Raw genomic sequence first — 19,756 nt, forward strand, 5'->3', positions numbered from 1 at the left:
AAGGAAAGTAAGTAATTAAAAAAAAAACAGCAGACATGTTCTCAAACGTTCCACATCACACTTGGGTGAACTTCAAAGCTAGAGTGTACATGTGACACTCAAGTCTTTTTGAATTAATGTTTTAATAAAAATCTTTCTGACGCTCTAATGAACATAAAAGGCATTTTTACACTTAGTTTGCCGCGCTTTTGGATCAAATAAGTTTTTTTAATTACGCATGTTTCCGTGTCGGAAGTGGAAAAGTGTTTTAAAGAAAATGTGTTAATTATTTCTGCTTATTCATAGTTTCTGTGAGTAGATAGGTACAAGTGTAGTGGCTTCCGGCCAAGTAGTTAATTCCATCTGCGGCAAATCTACAATAAGTCACGTCAAAATTTAGCAATTTCGTGTTTTGACGTTTAGTAAAAAGTAACTGATTTGACTAGTTGTAAACTAGCCTATTCAATTGATTCGATGTGGCTTTTTTTACACCCTGTTATTCATTTCTGATAACTATGCATGTTCCCCCGTCGGTAGTACGTACCTCATCACTAATTTAAGAGCCACACTCTTGTCGGTGTAGCATTCTCCATTCCTGTCTTTCAAATGCCAATTCTTTCATTTCCATATAAGACACGACGTTCACCTTCTCTTTAATCTGTTCCATGTAAGCTCTTCTTGGTCTTCCCCTTCCTCTCTTTCATTTGAGCTAACCTTCTATGATGTTTTTTAATAAATTGTTAAGAAAGTATTGAATCATCTTGCCACTTCTGTCTTCAATAACTCTTTTCCCTTCTGTAAAAAACCGAACCTGGCAAATTTTCAGGTTAGGTATGCGGACCCTGTTGAATAAACGGGATAACGCCAGGGAAATCTTTACAATACTCAAACAAAACAAAATAAAACCATCCAATATAAATTTTCCACCGTTCTTGTACGAACAATGTACGAATATTATAAGCCTTTTATGAATTTCCTTAATTAAATTCCCCGTATCTGTGATATTATATTAAAGTGACAGCATAATTTCCCCGGAGTCGGTTGTCATCCGAATATTTGCCGAAATTAATTCCTTACTGGAATTAAATAAACTCAGGTGTTCTTGATTAGGGGAAATTAATACTGTTCAGATTAAGAATAAGGAAATCGCGCCTTTGTCAGTATAAGCTAGTGGTTACCCGCGATTTTTTTCGCTTGAATCCCTGCTATTAAAATTTTGAAAGTTTCATACAATCTTCGCCACCTCTTTTTGGCCTCTTAGAGGTACGAACTGGCTAGTTTCCAACTAGTCAAATCAGTTACTTTTTACTAAACGTCAAAACACGAAACTACCATGGAATTAGTATGAAAAAGCACACTGTGACGTCATAGAAACAGCGTGATAAAATGTCGCAATTCTGAGTTGATATCAAGTGGAATTTTCGTCGCAATATGCGTGTTTTTTTTAAAAATTAAATCAAAAATTAAATAAATAACCATCATGTAGTTAAATCCATATTATATTTATAATATATTTATAATATATATATATAATAATTACTTAGATATATTGTGCTATTAATGTTAATATGTATGTATTTATTTTGTTATTTCATTGTCTTTTGTATAGGTATAATACAATACAATATAATATAAAATACGTAAGTAAATGTTACACACATACACACACACACACACACATAGACACACGCGAACACGGTTCATTTAAATTTGCATGTTATGATATCCTGTTATTGGCGAAGAAATTTTGTACATGTATTATATAAGAAAACGACTATTGTTAATGCTGTTGGATATCTAAATAAATAAATAAATAAATAAATATACTTTAGGTATTGCACAGAACTAAATATCAACAATCAGACACAACACATGAATACAATACAATTTGGGCGGCCTTATTGCTCTAGAGCAATTTCTTCCAAGCAACCGCTACCAGGAAACAAAGATTTACAAACAACTTGGATGCTTTTTTGTGTTTTTTTCATGATTTTCAATTCTATACTTTTCTTGTTCGTTTTGTTTCGTGTTTTGTTTCTTTTCTTCTTTTCTATATTTTTTTTCGTATCACCGTCGAAAGTGTAATAAAAGTTTTTTTTAAACTTTAGTCATCTCTCCGCTGGAAACGAACCCAGTGCGTCCACCACCAATTTCATTGTTAAGTACTTAGTTTTATGCCAAGCATGATAGACTGAACTTAATTTACCTACTTGGCTAGCTAGATCGAGAATGTTCGGTATGCGGCACGTCGCGCCGTCACATAATCTGGAATCCAGGTATTGACGGAATACTGTTGCAGGGAACACTAACAATACAGGATGTTCTCTAACTACACCCCGGACACTTCATATAAAACACCAATACCTTGTTTTATACAGACACAACTCTTAACGTTATCGTACACGCGCATCTGTGTATGTTTGACGCCCTTACGATTGAGGACTAAAGTAAGACCGAGGGGTATGGGTGGGGAATGGGGGGGGGGGGTAAACCTAGCTCAGCTGCTGGTGGGGAGCGGGGAGTTGCCGTTATATGTAGTATTATGCCTTATGCTCTAACTTAAAGGACGATGCTAAATAACCAGAAACTTAATGTTGATTCACCATACTAAAAGTAGTTCCAATCAATGTGTCATTTTGTCCATGGTGCTTAAATTCATTATAACTCATCACCACTGTACAAACGGCCTCCGTGGTCCAGTGGTTGAGCGTTGGGCTCACGATCCGGAGGTCCCGGGTTCGAATCCCGGTGGGGACATATCACAAAAATCACGTGATCCCTAGTTTGGTTAGGACATTACAGGCTGATCACCTGATTTTCAAAAATGTAAGATGATCCATGTTTCGGAAGGCACGTTAAACCGTCGGTCCTGGTTACTACTTACTGATGTATGTATATAGTCGTTACATGAGCCATGTGAGGGCCTTTGGCGGCTCAATAATAACCCTGACAGGGTTGATGAGGTTGGTAATTCACCTCACAGCCCACATGATAGAAGAAGAAGCACTGTACATAGTATCTGCAGCTGTGATCGTAGATGATATAGGTAGGTATCGTCCATTTTCGAGTATATTTTTTTACAATTTGTTCCAGAACTTATGTATTTTTCGGAAAACGTCTTCTAGAAAGTTCCTCATTATAATCACCCTGTATATGGCACGTAGTTTGAGAGACAGCGAGCATTCCTTGGTGGGCCACACGGGGCTGCGCAAACCAGTGCTGTGACGTCACTGCAATGTTTACTTGATAGCCACCGAATACCGAAGATGAAACTATCCTACCTCATAGGTAACAAGTAGCTACATCACTACTGTTGGTGATGTAAATTAGCTCGATCGATATCGAAAGTTCGGCGAGATGTAGGTACTGAGTAGACCTAGCGATGGATGTACCTCTGACTACCCCAATTGGGATATAGTCGTAAGCTTATGTTGTTTATGTATGTATATGTTAGTGACATCGTAAAGAAAACTTTGAGGGATGATACAGGCAAATGATGGTTAGTAAAAGGCGGAAAACTTAAGTAAAAAGCGCTTTATTAGTATTTAATCTTTAGGCAGATAAGTACAGAGTAAAAGAAAGAATGAGGAGCTCGGTGGCGCAGCGGTAAAACGCGCTCGGTCTGCGATTGTTGAAGTAAGCAACTTTCGCAAAGGCCGGTCATAGGATGGGTGACCACAAAAAAAAAAAAGTTTTCATCTCGAGCTCCTCCGTGCTTCGGAAGGCATGTTAAGCCGTTGGTCCCGGCTGCATTAGCAGTCGTTAATAACCATCAATCCGCACTGGGCCCGCGTGATGGTTTAAGGCCCGATCTCCCTATCCATCCATAGGGAAGGCCCGTGCCCCAGCAGTGGGGACGTTAATGGGCTGGTGATGATGAAAAGAAAGAACAATTTGAAAAAGCCAGTATCCTTACTTAGACAGCACACATCGCAATTCATCTAAAAAAGCATTAAGTATTGCAATTTGACATTTGCTCTTATAAAAGTGAGTAATGCACACAAATCTAGAGCCCTGTGTCGAGGTTTTTCTTGCAGCTTCTTTTCCCCGGCTATACAGGTTGTGAGAAGCTGCAGTAGTTTAGGCGGATGAGACGTTCGTTATGTAAAAATTGACGATTCAAAGTGTAACTATGTTACCTACTGAATAAAGATATTTTTGAATTTGAATGTCATATTGTAATATTATTATTGCCGTTGGTCCCGGTTACTACTTACTGATGTAAGTAAGTAGTCGTTACATGAGCCATGTCATGTGTCTTTTGGCGGCTCAATAATAACCTTGTCACCAGGGTTGATGAGGTTGGTACTCCTCACAACCCACACGATAGGAGAAGATTTGCAATATTGCATTTTTAGAGGAATTGCTTCGATGTGGTCTTGTTCACCCCTAGATCTAAAGTGTTGTAAACATAGAAAAACGGAATCAAAAGCTGGCATTCGTGGAAAATTATAGCTGAAGCGATATTTTAAAGAATCTTGCCAAAATTCTTGGTGGTTTTGTCCTCCCCTAAATGTTTAGCCGGATGACTGTGCAATTGACGATGCTCAATTTTAGCACTTTCGGGTTTAAAAATAAATAAGAAATAAAATAAATATTTAATCTAGTCTAGTTTCTATAGTCGTATGTTACCGTGCGTATAGCGGATTCAGTGTAAATCGTAAATACTTTTTTTTCACATTTTTCATTATTTCTGAGGCCTCAATTTATTATATAAATGTATTTTCTTTGAATTATTGATAAAATAAACATTCCCATACAAAAGTATTTACTAAGTTTCTGTATTTTATGTTACAAATAAACGTAAATAATCCTTTACAAAACTTTTTTTACATGTAGTTTCAAATAATAAGTAATAAAAACAACATTTAAAATAGAAAGTTGTCAATAGCTTCAAAACCAGAGTAACCTGAAGAAGATAGGAACGGTTTATAATATTTTTTATTGTTTGTAGATTCTTTAGACCTTCAAGTAGTGGTAAAATGGTGTATAGCTCATTTAGTTTACTTTATCTATGACAAAAAAAATATTTCGATCACCAAATGGTGTAGCTACACTTACGCCATCTATTGTCGCCGAAAATTGCCGCGAGGGTCCCAACACCGTTAAAACCTATCTATGTTAAGTTTCATCATCATCATTAATTTAAGAGCCACGCTCTTGTCGGTATAGCATTATTCATGTTACTTTTATAGGGGAAATAAAGCAACCTCCCACTTCCGCCCCTCTTTTTCTTTTATGTTAAGTCTGTAATAATTACCTATGTAGATTTCATAATGCACATTTCTTTTTATTTTTATAAAGAAAAAATAAAGAGTATTTTTCTTGGCAACACCAATTACCAATATCTCAGCAACACTGCGGTTGGAAGCCGGAAAATTCCAATTCTTGAGCTATAAATCAGTTTTCCGTTTATTAAAACACCCTAACACCTACGTCTCTTGCCCCTCTATTGAGGAGGTCTGTTCCCTCTCAGTCTGTTGAAACACTCCCCTCACAGACATAGCATATAGAAGAAAAGAGACGGATGGAAATACTAAGAAGAGCTTACATGGCAAAAATTAAAGAGAAGGCGAACGTTGTGTCTTTTATAACTGGGTGAGAGCCCTCAGCGCTCTCCATTTGTCCGGCCAAGTAGTTAATGCCATCTGCGGCAAATCTACAATAAGTCACGTCAAAAAATGTCTTTTATGAAAGTCAAACAATTTTGCGTTGATAATTGTAATGAGCTGTATAGTCATGAGCAATATCATGCACCCGCTTTGGAACCCTGTCGCACTATCATATTTGACGTTTAATGAGACTTACGGTTTAATTTGTCAAAAAGTTGGTGTGACATGGTTTCAAAGTATATACATGTCAGTGCTCGTGACTGTAAGTACTTATAGTTATTTTTTTGTTCTACTGTACGATACAAAATATACTTTCGAGTTGGATTTTTTTCAGTGGGAGTCGCACTTGATCGGCTTTTTAACTCTTTCTCGTACAAAACCATGCATTAATAAGGGACTTTTCAAGCCACGTTCCCCGAAAACAATATAGATGGCGTTGTACAGATTTAAGGTGCTAATTACTTATTTTCTCATTGCTCGCGTACATAATTATTTAAAAATATAATATAATGGCAGAGGCATATTTAAAAATAATAATAGTAATAAATAATATTATTTATTTCAGATTTCAAAACCATACACAAACAATAAAATTTGTAAAAATCAAATACAAATTAAATCAAACAATCAATAATCAATTTAAATTAAACAATTTTAAAATAATTGTTGCTTGATATTTAGATCAGATATATGGTTATAGTATAGTAGAATTATGTTGCTACCTATATTGCTTCTGTTTATTATAGTCAGAATAATAATGGGTGGAAGATTGACCTTCAACAAGTTTATCCATGATAATTACGTTGAATAAATGATTCTGATTTCTGATTCTGTTGTGTTGTACCTGGGTGTAATAACAGGGGTTATAATTTATACCTAAAGATAACTAAAAGATGCATAATTAATGTGCCTGTCATCTATGAAATTAGAAGGTTCAACGAAAGAAAATCTGTACAGCGCCATCTATAGTTTTTATGGGGAACGTAGCCTAGAAAGTCCCTCATTAGTGTGAAAAATTACATTAACATTGATAAACAAAGGGAGCACCCAGCAAGGACAATAGAGAACATTTCACCCTCTATCTTCCCTGAGGGGCGTGCTGTGTTCTTTTTAATCTGTGCCCTCTTGTAATCTCGCCCTAATGTTGGCTGGGATAAACTGTGTTTAATGTTGTCGAAGAAATTGCTGAAAGAAATTAAGTAAATATGGCTTTCGAGATAAATTGTGTAAGGGACATTACGTCGTATAAAGAAGAAAAGATAAATAAAAGCATTAGGGGCTTGAAAGTGTATTTTTCGCGGGAAAAATAAAATGATTTGCTGGACTGTGAATGAAGAGCAAACAAGTAAAGAATGCAAACGCCTACTAATAGTTTAAAGCAATACATTTTTTTATTACGTTGCTGTATATGCTATGTACTTTTCTCAAGGCGTTTTTCGCACTGCGAGTGTGATAAGTCATAAGTCAAAAATGGTACCTCAATTACCGGATTACAATGTTTGTAAAATCTGTTTGAATAGGTGATTAGTTATTATATAATTAGTGTTATTACAAACCGACCCAAAACAAGGGTTGCTAATCCATAATTAGACTAACAACGCTTTGAGTGCAAATTAATGTGCTTAGACGAGGCGATCATAAAGGACAACATCCCTTAGCTCACAAAAGGAGTCAAATTTAATACCATAAATAATCTGCACATCAAAGGGTTGCTTGACAGAAGCTCGTTGCAAAATATCGTCCCTTCGTTGAAGGGTGCAAGTTAAAGTTGATGGTATACTGGGTTTATTATTTCCAACTCGGACACTTCATACAATAAACCTCATTTTACACAGACACTACACATTGACTTTATATCTTAATGTGATGATCAACATTAAGTTTTTGGGATTTTTATCATAAAAAATACAGAAAATAGTTCCAATCAATGACTCATTATTTTGTTCATGGGGCTTAAACTCATTACTTATAACACGTCGAAACTGTACAGTTAGAGGTCGGTTTAATTTTTTTATTAGGTACCTTTTCGCTAATTTTATTTTCCTCTCACTATGCCTCGAGTCTTAAGTATACATTGTTTATATTATAATAGTATACATACACATACCAAATAAGAAGGTGTAATCGGCTTAGTTCGCCCGCCATACGATATTCGATTCTACCCATTTCTATTTAACTTTAATATTGAACGATTGGAGGGCGTCGAAAAGTTAGGGAGGTTTAGGAAGTGTCAAAGCTTTATATTACTTGGTGTACCTATGGTACAATGAATATACTATCGCAGTATCATAACTTAATATAACTTAACATCAAAAAAATCTCCAGGTGGGGATTCGTAGGAAGTTCCAACTTGGAGTGTGAGTGTGGAACGGTTCCTCAAAACATGGAAATCAGAATCATTTATTCAACGTAATTATCATGGATAAACTTGTTGAAGGTCAATGTAACATTTTTAAATTTACGTCATTTCGCATGATGTTATGAGCTGATGGCTGAGGAGAAGAAATGACAAGAAACTGCAACAGCAACACATCTTTTAAATCAATGACGGTATACGTTACAAGTTATTTAATAACTAGAGGAACACATTTAATGCCAGACATTTTTATCATTTAGATAATCATTAATTTTATAATAAGCTTTTTTACACAAAGTAAGTTTCACACAAATTTAAAATATCATCTGGTATTTTATTGTAAAAACGTATACATAACCCCAAAAAAGATGAAATTACTTAATCTAGAATTTTGAATAGCAATTTTATTTTTATACATGTCATGTCTTGTCCTTCTTCCCCTGCCCCCTGCACGCGGGAGAACTTGATGCTGGCTACTAACAATGCTGCTGTTTCCGTAGATTTCTTTTTTATTTATTTATTTTCTTATAAAAACAATGTTACCAACACTGGCATACAGACATCGGTAAACCCGCAAAAACTGCGAGGGTATAATATACGTAGTCTGCCATCGACGTAAAGGGTCATTACGCGTCGACTTATTGTCGAATAAACCCCGTTTTCGAAGTTTTAGCTTTTGAAGCTGCATCACTATTTGTATATCACTGCCCCTCAGGTGTCAGTAGATAAGTGACGTCCATTTATACGTGTCAATGTCAGTGCCAGAAAAGTGACATGTTTTGATAATTCATAATGTCACCCCTATTAAGGTAGAAGTTGCTGTGTCTTTTCAAGAGAAAGATTATTTGCTGTTTGATTCTTCCTACATTTTATTTTTATTGTGCTTACCTTTTAAAAAACGAACGAAAGCTACATATTGTGGAATTTAAAAACAAATAAATAATCGTGTACGTCAACCTCCGCGGTCAACTAGCGGAACGCTTGACTCCCAATGTGAGGTCGCAAGTTCGAATCCTAGCACGGGTCTAAACCAATTGGGCTATCTTTTTCCAATTTGTTTTCAAGGTTGAAAACATCGTGAAAATACCTACATTCCGGAGAAATGCGTTTTGGAGTTATTCGAATTGGAAGGCCAGACGGCGCAGCAGTCGCTTCTATAAAAAAAATCGGCTTTGGTCTTCGCTTAGGACTTAGGAAAGCCCTGTGAAAAACGGGTTATTGCTAGGAAGATGATGATAAGCTGGACTTAATTCGTGAAGTCTAGCTTAGAACTTAAGTGCTATTATGTTTGGATTTGAAAATGGAATCGTAATTGAATTCACTTCGAATTCAGGTCTGCGTTATTTCAGTACGTGTTATAGTAGAATCGGTAATTGAATTTTTATTTTGATGTGGAGCTATTACGAAGCGATTTCTAAGTTCTCTTCTAAGCGTTTAGTTCTTTTTTTACTGGGTCCAGTCACCTAGCCTGAAATTCAAACTCAAACTTAAAAATATCTTAATTCAGTTGGTATCATAGTTACACTTTGAGCAGCGTGGTAGCCCAGTTGGTAGAACTCTTGTCACTCACTTTGAGGTCGCAGATTCGAATCCAGCACAGGCCTTAACCAATGAGAGTCGAATTTGTTTTCGATTTCAGTTTAAGTTTTGGACCATAAATGATTATCACGTGCTCAGCGGTGAAGGAAAATATCGTGAGGAACCCTCATTCCCGAGAAATGCATTTTCGGAGGTATGTGAACTAACCTGTATTGGGCTGGTTTTCCCTTCGCGGGTTGGAAGGTCAGACAGGCAGTCGCTTCTGTAAAAAACCGGACCTGTCAAAACTTCAGGTTAGGTAAGTGGACCCTATGAATACGGGATAATGCTAGGGAGATGATGTTGATCACAGTTACTCTGAATCGTCACTTTTTATATAAGTACTTATTATATATTTTTGTCATCATAGAAGGAAAATAGAAGGAAAGAGAGGAAGGGGGAAGACCAAGAAGAGCTTACATGGAACAAATTAAATTCAAATTCAAAATATTAATTTCGGAAACTATTCCATATTTACTTAGTAACAAAAAGCTTAACCTAGTAGATTAAACCTTAAAGAGATTGCGAACGTCGTTTCTTGTAATGAAGTCAAAGAATTGGCCAATGATAGAATGGACAATGCGATACCGACAAGAGCGTGGCTCTTAAATTAATGATGATGATGACTTTTTTTGTCAAACATTTCACCTGCCTGAAACCACTGCAGCTTCACAATCTCGCCACAAAGCCATAGATATTATATTTAATTGTAAGGTTAATTTATTTATTAAAATTATGGTTTGAATTACATGTAAAATGATATTATTAGTAAAGTCAGTAAAGGGTTATTAGGCGTCAACTTAATTGTCGAATAAACCCCGTTTTTAGAGGGTTGGGCACGTTAAGCCGTTGGTTTCGGTTACTACTTACTGATGTAAGTACGTAGTCGTTACATGAGCCACGTCATGAGCCTTTGGCGGCTCGATAGTAACCCTGACACCAGGGTTGATGAGGTTGGTACTCCAACTCTCAACCCACACGATAGAAGAAGAATGGGTTGGGATCCTCGCTGTATAATTAAAAACTACTGCAGCTTCACAATGTCGCCACAGAGCCATAGAATTTCTTAAAAAATGTTACTTTACAATTCATCATCAACATCAGCCCATTATCGTCCCCACTGCTGGGGCACGGGCCTTCCCTATGGATGGATAGGGAGATCGGGCCTTAAACCAACACGCGGGCCCAGTGCGGATCGATGGTTATTAAAGACTGCTAATGCAGCCGGGACCAACGGCTTAACGTGCTTTTCGAAGCATGGAGGAGCTCGAGATGAAAACTTTTTTTTGTGGTCACCCATCCTATGACCGGCCTTTGCGAAGGTTGCTTAACTTCAACAATCGCAGACCGAGCGCGTTTACCGCTGCGCCACCGAGCTCCTCGCTTTACAATTACAGTGAGATTATTGACAGGTCCGACTTATTGTAGAAGTGCATTGTCATTCTCATAATGATTATCGAGGACAATTATTATGAGTAATGATGATATAACGTAAACTCAAGACTATATACAAGTTGGGTTAGTCAGAAGTACATCCATCGCAAGATGAACTAAGTATTCACTGGTCACTGGGTTTCCCTTACGACTACGTAGATTTACGTGATAGGTGGTGAGCCGTATCGCCGGCTATAATTATTGTCGAGTCAACTGAAACGTTGTGTTAGTGAAAACTGCACTTAAGATAAATTAGTAACTTATTATTAATCTTCTTGTTGTCGTGTGGGTTGTGAGGTGGAATACCAACCTCATCAACCTAGGTGTCAGGGTTATTACTAATGATAATTATATACCTAGTACATTTACGATCTTACAAAAAACTTTAATGTGTTCCTCTAGTTATTAAATAACTTGTAATGTATACCCTCATTGGTAATTAAAGCACATAATAACGGGTTCTTACCGCGTTTAAATGGGGATATGAGACTCCCTGTGGGAGAACCCGTTATTATGTGTTTTAATTATGATAATAACCGCGTAAACTTAAAACAATGTATACCCTCATTGGTTTCTAAAAGATGTGTTGCCGTTGCAGTTTCTTGTCATTTCTTCTCCTCAGCCATAACACCTTGCGAAATGACGTAAATTCAAAAATTTTACATCGACCTTCAACAAGTTTATCCATGATAATTACGTTGAACAAATGATTCTGATTTCTGATTTAAAATAAGAGTAAGGTTCGAGAATTAAAAAACTAAACATAGTTTAATCAAATTCGAGACAGAATAAACAGGTATCAACAAACCACGCACCCTGAAACCAGACTTTACACAAACAATCAGCCAACGACCGCAGAATATTAAATCTAATGTTTTTTGTCCACCTACTCGTTTCACAAGGCAATGACAAAGGGCATAAACAGCCTATCAGGGTATTGTGTGTGACAGCCCTATAATTGAAATGTTTTGAGTACATCCCTCAATCAACGTTTTTGTTGACAAAATTCAAATATTCCTCTTGATTCTGGGAGTGTTGAACTTGGAATAGATTTGCTTGTCTTATGTGGAATAGGAGTTTTTGAATTTGGAATTTTGTTTAACAATTATAACTGCCGAGCCGTGGTAGCCCAGTTGGTAGAACGCTTGCCTCTCACTTTGATGTCGCAGGTTCGAATCCACCACAGGCCTAAACCAATGATTGTTGAAAACAATTTCGAATTCATGTTTGGATGATAAATTATTATCACGTGCCCTGCGGTGAAAGAAAATATCGTGAGGAAACTCACATTCCCGAGAAATGCTTAACGTGTATTGGGTTGGTCTTCACTTCGCGGGTTGGAAGGTCAGACAGGCAGTCGCTTCTTTAAAAAACCGGACCTGTCAAATCTTCAAGTTAGGTTAGCGGACCCTGTGAACAACGAGAAAATGCTAGGGAGATGACAGTTTATCAATTATCATATTCTATACTGTGTTATCTGGAAGGTTGTTGTCGCCTCGCAGGCCCGTGATGTTCTATGCAGCTTTGTAGCCCGCCATCTCGTATAATAAAACTACCTCATCATCATCATCATCAGCCCATTAACGTCCCCACTGCTGGGGCACGGGCCTTCCCTATGGATGGATAGGGAGATCGGACCTTAAACCATCACGCGGGCCCAGTGCGGATTGATGGTTATTAACGACTGCTAATGCAGCCGGGACCAACGGCTTAACGTGCTTTCCGAGCTCGAAATGAAAACTTTTTTTTGTGGTCACCCATCCTATGACCGGCCTTTGCGAAAGTTGCTTAACTTCAACAATCGCAGACCGAGCGCGTTTATCGTTGCGCCACCGAGCTCCTCAATAAAACTACCTATTACACTATAATTTATAAAGCTTATACATCAGAATAACATATTATAGGGTTTAACAATTAAAAAAAAATCGGAAATTCTTACCGCGGAAACCGAAATCCACGCGGACGAAGTCGGCCGCTAGTATGTAGAACGCTACGGAAGATTCTCGTACGTCGGTGGAAACTGTTTTGGCTTAATGTGTTTAATTATAAGTTTATATCTTTAAGTATCTATTGTGTAAACTGTTTGTTTCCTTAACAAAGAAAAATAAATACATTGTCTATCAACCAACAAACGCGAAGAGGAGAGAACGTTCACACTTTGTGCAATCTGTCGCCTCCTTCCTGCCTCCCTGCAAATCGATGCCTCGTTATAGAAAAATTCAAAACAGCACAATTTCCGAACAATATTAACCCTTGTGCAAATACTCCCTATTTTATTGGTTGGGCTAAGCTATGAGAAATAGCGATGTATGCAAACAAGCTTTACAAAAACATAATATAAGCTCACGGCTATATATCCCAATGGGGGTAGCAGCAAGATGATCTAAGTAGCTACGCTTCCCCGAGCTCCGCTTAGGGACGGTACTGAAAAGTATCGGCGTCCGAAGGACGTAATATACGATCCCGACGACCCGATTACTCTAGCCATAGAGGCAGCCAATCAGCTCGCGACACCAAACACTTCAGGGCCCCGATACCGACCCCGCCGGCGTGGTCGACGATTTCCCTCATTCAGCGCTTATCGCTATCGACCCACTAGGGTCGATTAATTCTTTCAAATATTTTTCCTCTCAGACGACGCACTGAGCCGAGGTTCGCGCCCAACTGGGCACCCTCAGGCCTGTTGTCTTAAACGTTGTACCGGGTGAGAGCCTTCAGCGCTCCCCATTTGTCCGGCCAAGTAGTTAATGCCATCTGCGGCAAATCTACAATAAGTCACGTCAAAAAAAAAAAAGCTTCCCCGAGCTTTCTGTTAGACCAAAGTTATAAGTGGTGAGCCATATCGCCGTCTATAATGTTCGAGCCAATAGGCTAGTTTTCTACTAGTCAAATCAGTTATTTTTAACTAAACGTCAAAACACGCAATTACTATGAAATTTGTATGAAAAAACACACTGTGACGTCATAGACAAACGTGATAAAATGTCGGACTTATTATCACGTTTTATTGATTAAGATTCTTAAATAAGTTAAATAGAAAAAGACACCGTTTTTCGTTACTTTTAGAACTTTATTTATCTTGAACCTAGTAAACGAGCCAATTATGTTAATGAAAACTTATTAACTCATTGATACAAGTACCGGGTTTCGAACCGGTGCTCCCCGTTTGCGAAGCAAGCCTGTGACATGCAGGACTACAGTCACTCATTCACAAAAACTCTTCAACGCGCCTTCCGAAGTACCTACTTCATATAAAAATCTAAATACTTACCCTGTGCCGCCTAAGGCCGGGTTTCCACCGACGCGGAGATGACTTGACCAATCACAGCGTTCGAGAGAGCGAAAAACGAAGACGCTCTGTCACTCTCTCCCTCACGGTGATTGGTCGATTTCTGCACATCTCCGCTCATCTCCGCACAGCTCCGCGTCAATGGAAACGCAGCCTGACGCGTGCAAGCAAGACAAAGTCCGTGCTCTTTCCTTTTTACTCATTAGCGGCTTATGGCCATTTAAGACTAAAGCTAAAGACCCACAGGGGGTGAGGTTAGCGCTCGATACTAATTGGTGAAGGGCGAAGAGTTTCCGTTCTCTACGTAACTACTAATTATCCTTTATTCTATTGATTCGTATTTCGTTACGCACGTTAAGCCGTTGGTCCAGGTTACTACTTACTGACGCAAGTATGTAGTCGTTAGATGAGCCATGTCAGGGGCCTTTGGCGGCTCAGCAATAACCCTGCAACCAGGGTCGATGGGGTTGGTATTCCACCTCACAACCCACACGATAAGAAGAAGATCCTTTATTCTATGCCCCTAGACGATGGGCGCTAATATATTTTAAAGTTGTTGTCAAATGTTTGCCTATATCGTATGAAAAATATATTATATTCGCTGTCACTTATCACCCAACTCCCCCCAAAAATCACACTGTCACCGACACATCCAAACAAAGAGAATTCCCCTTCGAATGTCTATCAGAAATGATGTACCTACATTATTGAACATTTTTCACATCACCCCTTCAAAGCAGGGGGTTGTATGAAACTTTTTTTTAAGTGTTGATTTTGCGGAATATTGTGGTGCACTTGACAAATGACCTTCCGTGACTTTGAGTTTTCGAGGGATGATGAATAGGAAAATTCACCGGAAAATACACTGTTCTGGTTTATAAATATTTTTGAAAATCATTTTTGTTTTTTTTTTTGTTCAAAAGTAAGTCTTTCAAATATTTTTCCTCTCAGACGACGGCCTGTTGTCTTAAACGTTGTACAGGGTGAGAGCTTTCAGCGCTCCCCATTTGTCCGGCCAAGTAGTTAATGCCATCTGCGGCAAATCTACAAGAAGTCACGTCAAAAAAAAGCTATAAGTACAACAAAGCGATATGGGCAGGGACAAGCGAACCTTGGTGAGAGCATTATCCCGTTTTTCACAAGGTCCGCTTACCTATCCTGAAGATTTGACAGGTCCGGTTTGTTACAGAAGCGACTGCCTGTCTGACCTTCCAACCCGCGAAGGGAAAACCAGCCCAATACAGGTTAGGTCACATAGTGCGAAAATGCATTTTTCGGGAATGTGGGTTTTTACTTCACCGCTGAGCACGTGATAATCATTTATGATCCAAACATGAATTCGAAAACAAATTCGACAATCATTGGTTTAGGCCTGTGCTGGATTCGTACCTGCGACCTCAAGTGAGAGGCAAGCGTTCTAATAATTCTACGACGCGACGTTGTGCTGTGTGCGTTGAGTTTAAATGTTATTTGGTCTATTGAAGGACTAAAACCGCGGGCCCACGTGTCAGTGACGTTGTCATTAATTGACGGTAATTAAATTGCAATTTGACCTATAATTATATCCATCATAATGACACAACAATTAATTATCCAATATGAATTTAATGCTGCTGTAATGACGTGAGCCGTGGTAGCTCAGTTGGTGGTACGGTTGCCTCTCACTTTCAGGTCGCAGGTTCGAATCCAGCATAGGCCTAAACTAAACCAATGATTGTCGAATTTGTTTCTGTTTTCATGTTTGGATCATAAAACATTATGACGTGCTCAGCTGTGAAGGAAAACATCGTGAGGAAACACACATTCCCGATAAATGCATTTTCAGAGATATGTGACCTAATCTGTATTGGGCTGGTTTTCTCTTCGTGAGTTGGAGGGCGGACAGGTAGTCGCTTCTGTAAAAAACCGGACCTGTCAAATCTTCAGATTAGGTTAGCGGACCTGTGAAAAACGGGATAATGCTAGGAAGATGATGATGATGTAATGATGTCAAACTTCTTGGTTGACATCCTTTATTAATAAAACTATCGTTCTGGCTGGCTACAATTTGGAGTTTATTCCAAATTCAAAACATAAACACAGTTCTAGAATCTCTTTGGTATCATCAGTAATCGACTACAAAGTCTAGAACACAGACGAAGGGTAGGTCGTCCGTCGGTTTTTTATAGGATACTTACTAGTGAAATAGGGTGTTAGTGAAAAGTGTAGTAATTATTATTCAAGTGTTTATTATTTCTTAAGTAACGTAAAAGTAACTTATCTTTAACTTCGCATGAGAAATGGCAGCAATGTTTCTCTGCTATGTGCTTTATATCTTCGTCGGTTTCGGAGCTTGCGGCATCCAGTGATATTTCCCATAAATTGCGTCCCAAAACTTATATCCTTCTGAGAAAACGTTCTTTCTCATTTCTGTCTTCATGTCGATGTGGAGATAGTTGGGTTCTTCTTCTGTGTATGGGAGCCATGTGTAGTTGACTAAATCACTTTCATACTCTGTTGGGTGTCTGAAAATAAGGCAAGTTATTGAATGACTGCTTATTAACATGTCTTGTATAGCGTAAGGTTTTGCTGCTGCACTGCTAAGCAAAGGCCTATCTTTAGAAACGAGCGCTAAATACTTCTTTCTCTTGAACATTTTGATCGATAACTATCTACAAACCGGTAAGTATTATTGCTCTATGACAATATCGCTAACATACAAATTATAGCTACTAGGTAGGGAATGCAATCCCGACTCGAGATTGCAAATTCGAGATCCCGTGGGATTGGAAATATCAATCCCGTGAAATCCCGAAATTTTTGGGAATTTTAGTTCATAAAAAATGTAAAATTAAGATGCTGAAAACGATGAAAACAGCTCGTTGTGGTAGTGAGGTTAATTAAAACCAAATATTATTTGAAAGAAAACAAAAACCTTTATTCTTCAATATTACTAACTAAATAATAAAGTTTTCTTTGGAAATCAGCATAATTAAAACAAAAAGTATAACTCATGGAGATTCGCCCAATCCCGTCAATCTCGAATGGTATCGTGATATTATGCTTCGGGATTGATCTCGAAAAATTTGACGAGATCTCGCGAGATCGGGATCGGATTCCCTATTGCTAGGATATGAACTAGAGTGGGTAAACACTTTGGCAGAGGGAAACGTCTGCATTGACTACTGCTGTTCTTTGTTGCTCTAAGAGTAAAGTAGACTAAATTTAAGTACTAATCCATAAACAAAGAGAAATACACTCACCCGTACTTTACGAAGTCTGTCCACATCCAGGTCAATCGGTCTCTCATGAACAAGTCCTTAACATCACTTGTGTAAGAGTAGAAATCCAAAATGTAAGAACTCTGGTCTCTATGGCTCGCTCCATGGATTCTGTCCATGAAGTTATGTTTCATACCCATAGTACCCACAAAAGCAAACTCATAGAAAAAAACAGGCAACGATCTTGCCGCATGCAGTTTCGCAGATTTCAGAATTGAATACTTAAACATGCTATCAGAAAAGTAGTCAATATAACCCTGTACATTATCATGGGTTACTTCTTCATTTTTAAAGTAAATCTCTTTGATTTTTTTTATGACGTCATTTTTAGTTTTTTCGTTGTCAAAGACCAAATCAGCGGGTAGGAAATCAGCAAAATTTGCATTCATCATGTCACTCCATTGGTCGAATTTCAACGTTCTACTTAATCCTTCCATATTTGCGAAGCCCGTTAACACTGGCAGTTTAGGGTAATCTCCTCTCTTCATTATATCAAGAGGTGATTCTGTTAAGAAAGGCTGGCTATTTTCAAACACATTCTCGATGCATGGAGCGTATCCAAATGTGCTGTTAGTAAGGAAGAAGTTAAGACTTTTTGCGGCAAGAAGATCAGATTTGGCATTTAAGTAAAATTCGGTTAATTCTTTAAGTGTAGTTCCGTTGTAGCCAAGAGATATGGCAATATTGGTAGCAGTGCTTATAGGATCTCTGTTGATAGAATAAGGAGACAGCGCGGATCCACTTTCTAATACAAGTTGGTGTACTAGACCTTCAGTAGATTTGGATAGGACTAGCAACTCGGCCATAGCAGCACCAACACTGAACCCTGCAAGCGTTATCTTATCCGGGTTCCCACCAAATTTCTGCACGTTCTTCTTAATCCATTTTAAAGCAGCTACAGCATCTTTCATTCCAGCATTTCCGGGTATTTCTTCATTACCAAGGCAGGCAAAGCCCAGGGCTCCTAGGCGGAAGTTGAAGCCTATAACTATAATGTCACGTCGAGCGAGGTAGTAAAACTTTGCCATGTTCCCATTTCCACCCGAAAACGCTCCACTGTGTACGTAGACCATGACAGGGACTAGATTAGTTTCGTTGGCGATCCTAGGGACCATCAGGTTGAGAGTGAGACAGTCTTCTTGACCAGCGAGGTATATTTCTTCAGTGTCTTCTCCGGTGTAGTATGTTTGGTGGCATGCTATCCTCTCGTTGTCGGCTATGAAAACATCCTTCCATGGCGTTGGTGGTAATGGAGCCTGTAAGTATGAATTGTTTTTATTTATTTTATTTTTTTTCTTATTCGATTATCCATAACTAGGTGTTATGGGAAATTCATTAATTTCAAGTCTAGTAAATGGTTATTTTCTTTTAGGGTTGCCTAGAATAAGTTGCTCTAGAGCAATAGGCCGCCTACTTGTACTATATCCTGTGTCTGTATGTTAAAATTAGAGCCTTTGGTAGCCAGGGTAATGAGGTCACTAACCTCACGGTCCACACAATAGACGAAGTGACCACGGGAATGACTTTTTAGTGTAATATTTTAAGATTTACTAACCTTATACCGATCCTTTCCTTTTGGAACAGTCGCGTAAGGGATACCATAGAATTGGAAGAAATCCCCTCCCCAATATTTTTCCCCCTCCACCGGCCCTTGTTCCACCACCACAGTTCTATACTCTTTATCCTGACAGAAAACATTTGAAATGAATAAACAAAATATCAATATTCGATACATGTTGCCCTAATTGCTATAACTGAAGTACTAAATTATCTACGACGTTATCTCTAATGTAATTACTATCAATATTTTTCAGATATAGTGATTTAAAAATGATTAATTAGAATACGTGGACGAATAAAGCGTCTTAATGATAATTTACGCAAACAGACCGCAAGCAGAATGAAGATTTAGATCTTCCTCTCTCCTGTGGGTTGTGAGTTCAATGACCGACCTCATCAAACCGGGGTGGGGGGACTATAGACCTGCCAAAGTCCCCTGACGTAGCTCATATAAAGACTACATTTACTTACTAAGTGTTGTGATATATCGTTGTCTTTTCGGTTGATAGAGTTTACAGGGTGTTAGTGACATCGTAACGATTACTGAGGAGGATGATTCAGGCCATGATTCGGAGTTAATATCAAGTGGAATAATGACTCAGATCGATCGTTTAATGCCAATTTTTCTATATATTTAATACAAAATAGCATCTTATAACTTTGTTTCTATACAGCTTCATAAGCATAA

At 38.2% G+C, this 19,756-nt stretch overlaps 1 protein-coding gene across 1 annotated transcript; it reads right to left on the reverse strand.

Annotated features, from left to right (window-relative positions):
• Positions 1-16,459: 16,459 nt before the first annotated feature.
• On the reverse strand, positions 16,460-19,253 carry LOC126375268 (esterase FE4-like). The gene is made up of 3 exons (XM_050022197.1): positions 19,064-19,253; positions 17,491-18,764; positions 16,460-16,752 (listed from the first exon to the last, which is right to left on the reverse strand). Exons 1-3 carry the CDS (start codon positions 19,241-19,243, stop codon positions 16,557-16,559), a joined length of 1,650 nt encoding a protein of 549 aa, XP_049878154.1. The 5' UTR covers positions 19,244-19,253; the 3' UTR covers positions 16,460-16,556.
• Positions 19,254-19,756: the final 503 nt, after the last annotated feature.

This window comes from Pectinophora gossypiella, chromosome 18 (assembly GCF_024362695.1).
Source record: "Pectinophora gossypiella chromosome 18, ilPecGoss1.1, whole genome shotgun sequence".
In the NCBI taxonomy this organism is placed as follows: domain Eukaryota; kingdom Metazoa; phylum Arthropoda; class Insecta; order Lepidoptera; family Gelechiidae; genus Pectinophora; species Pectinophora gossypiella.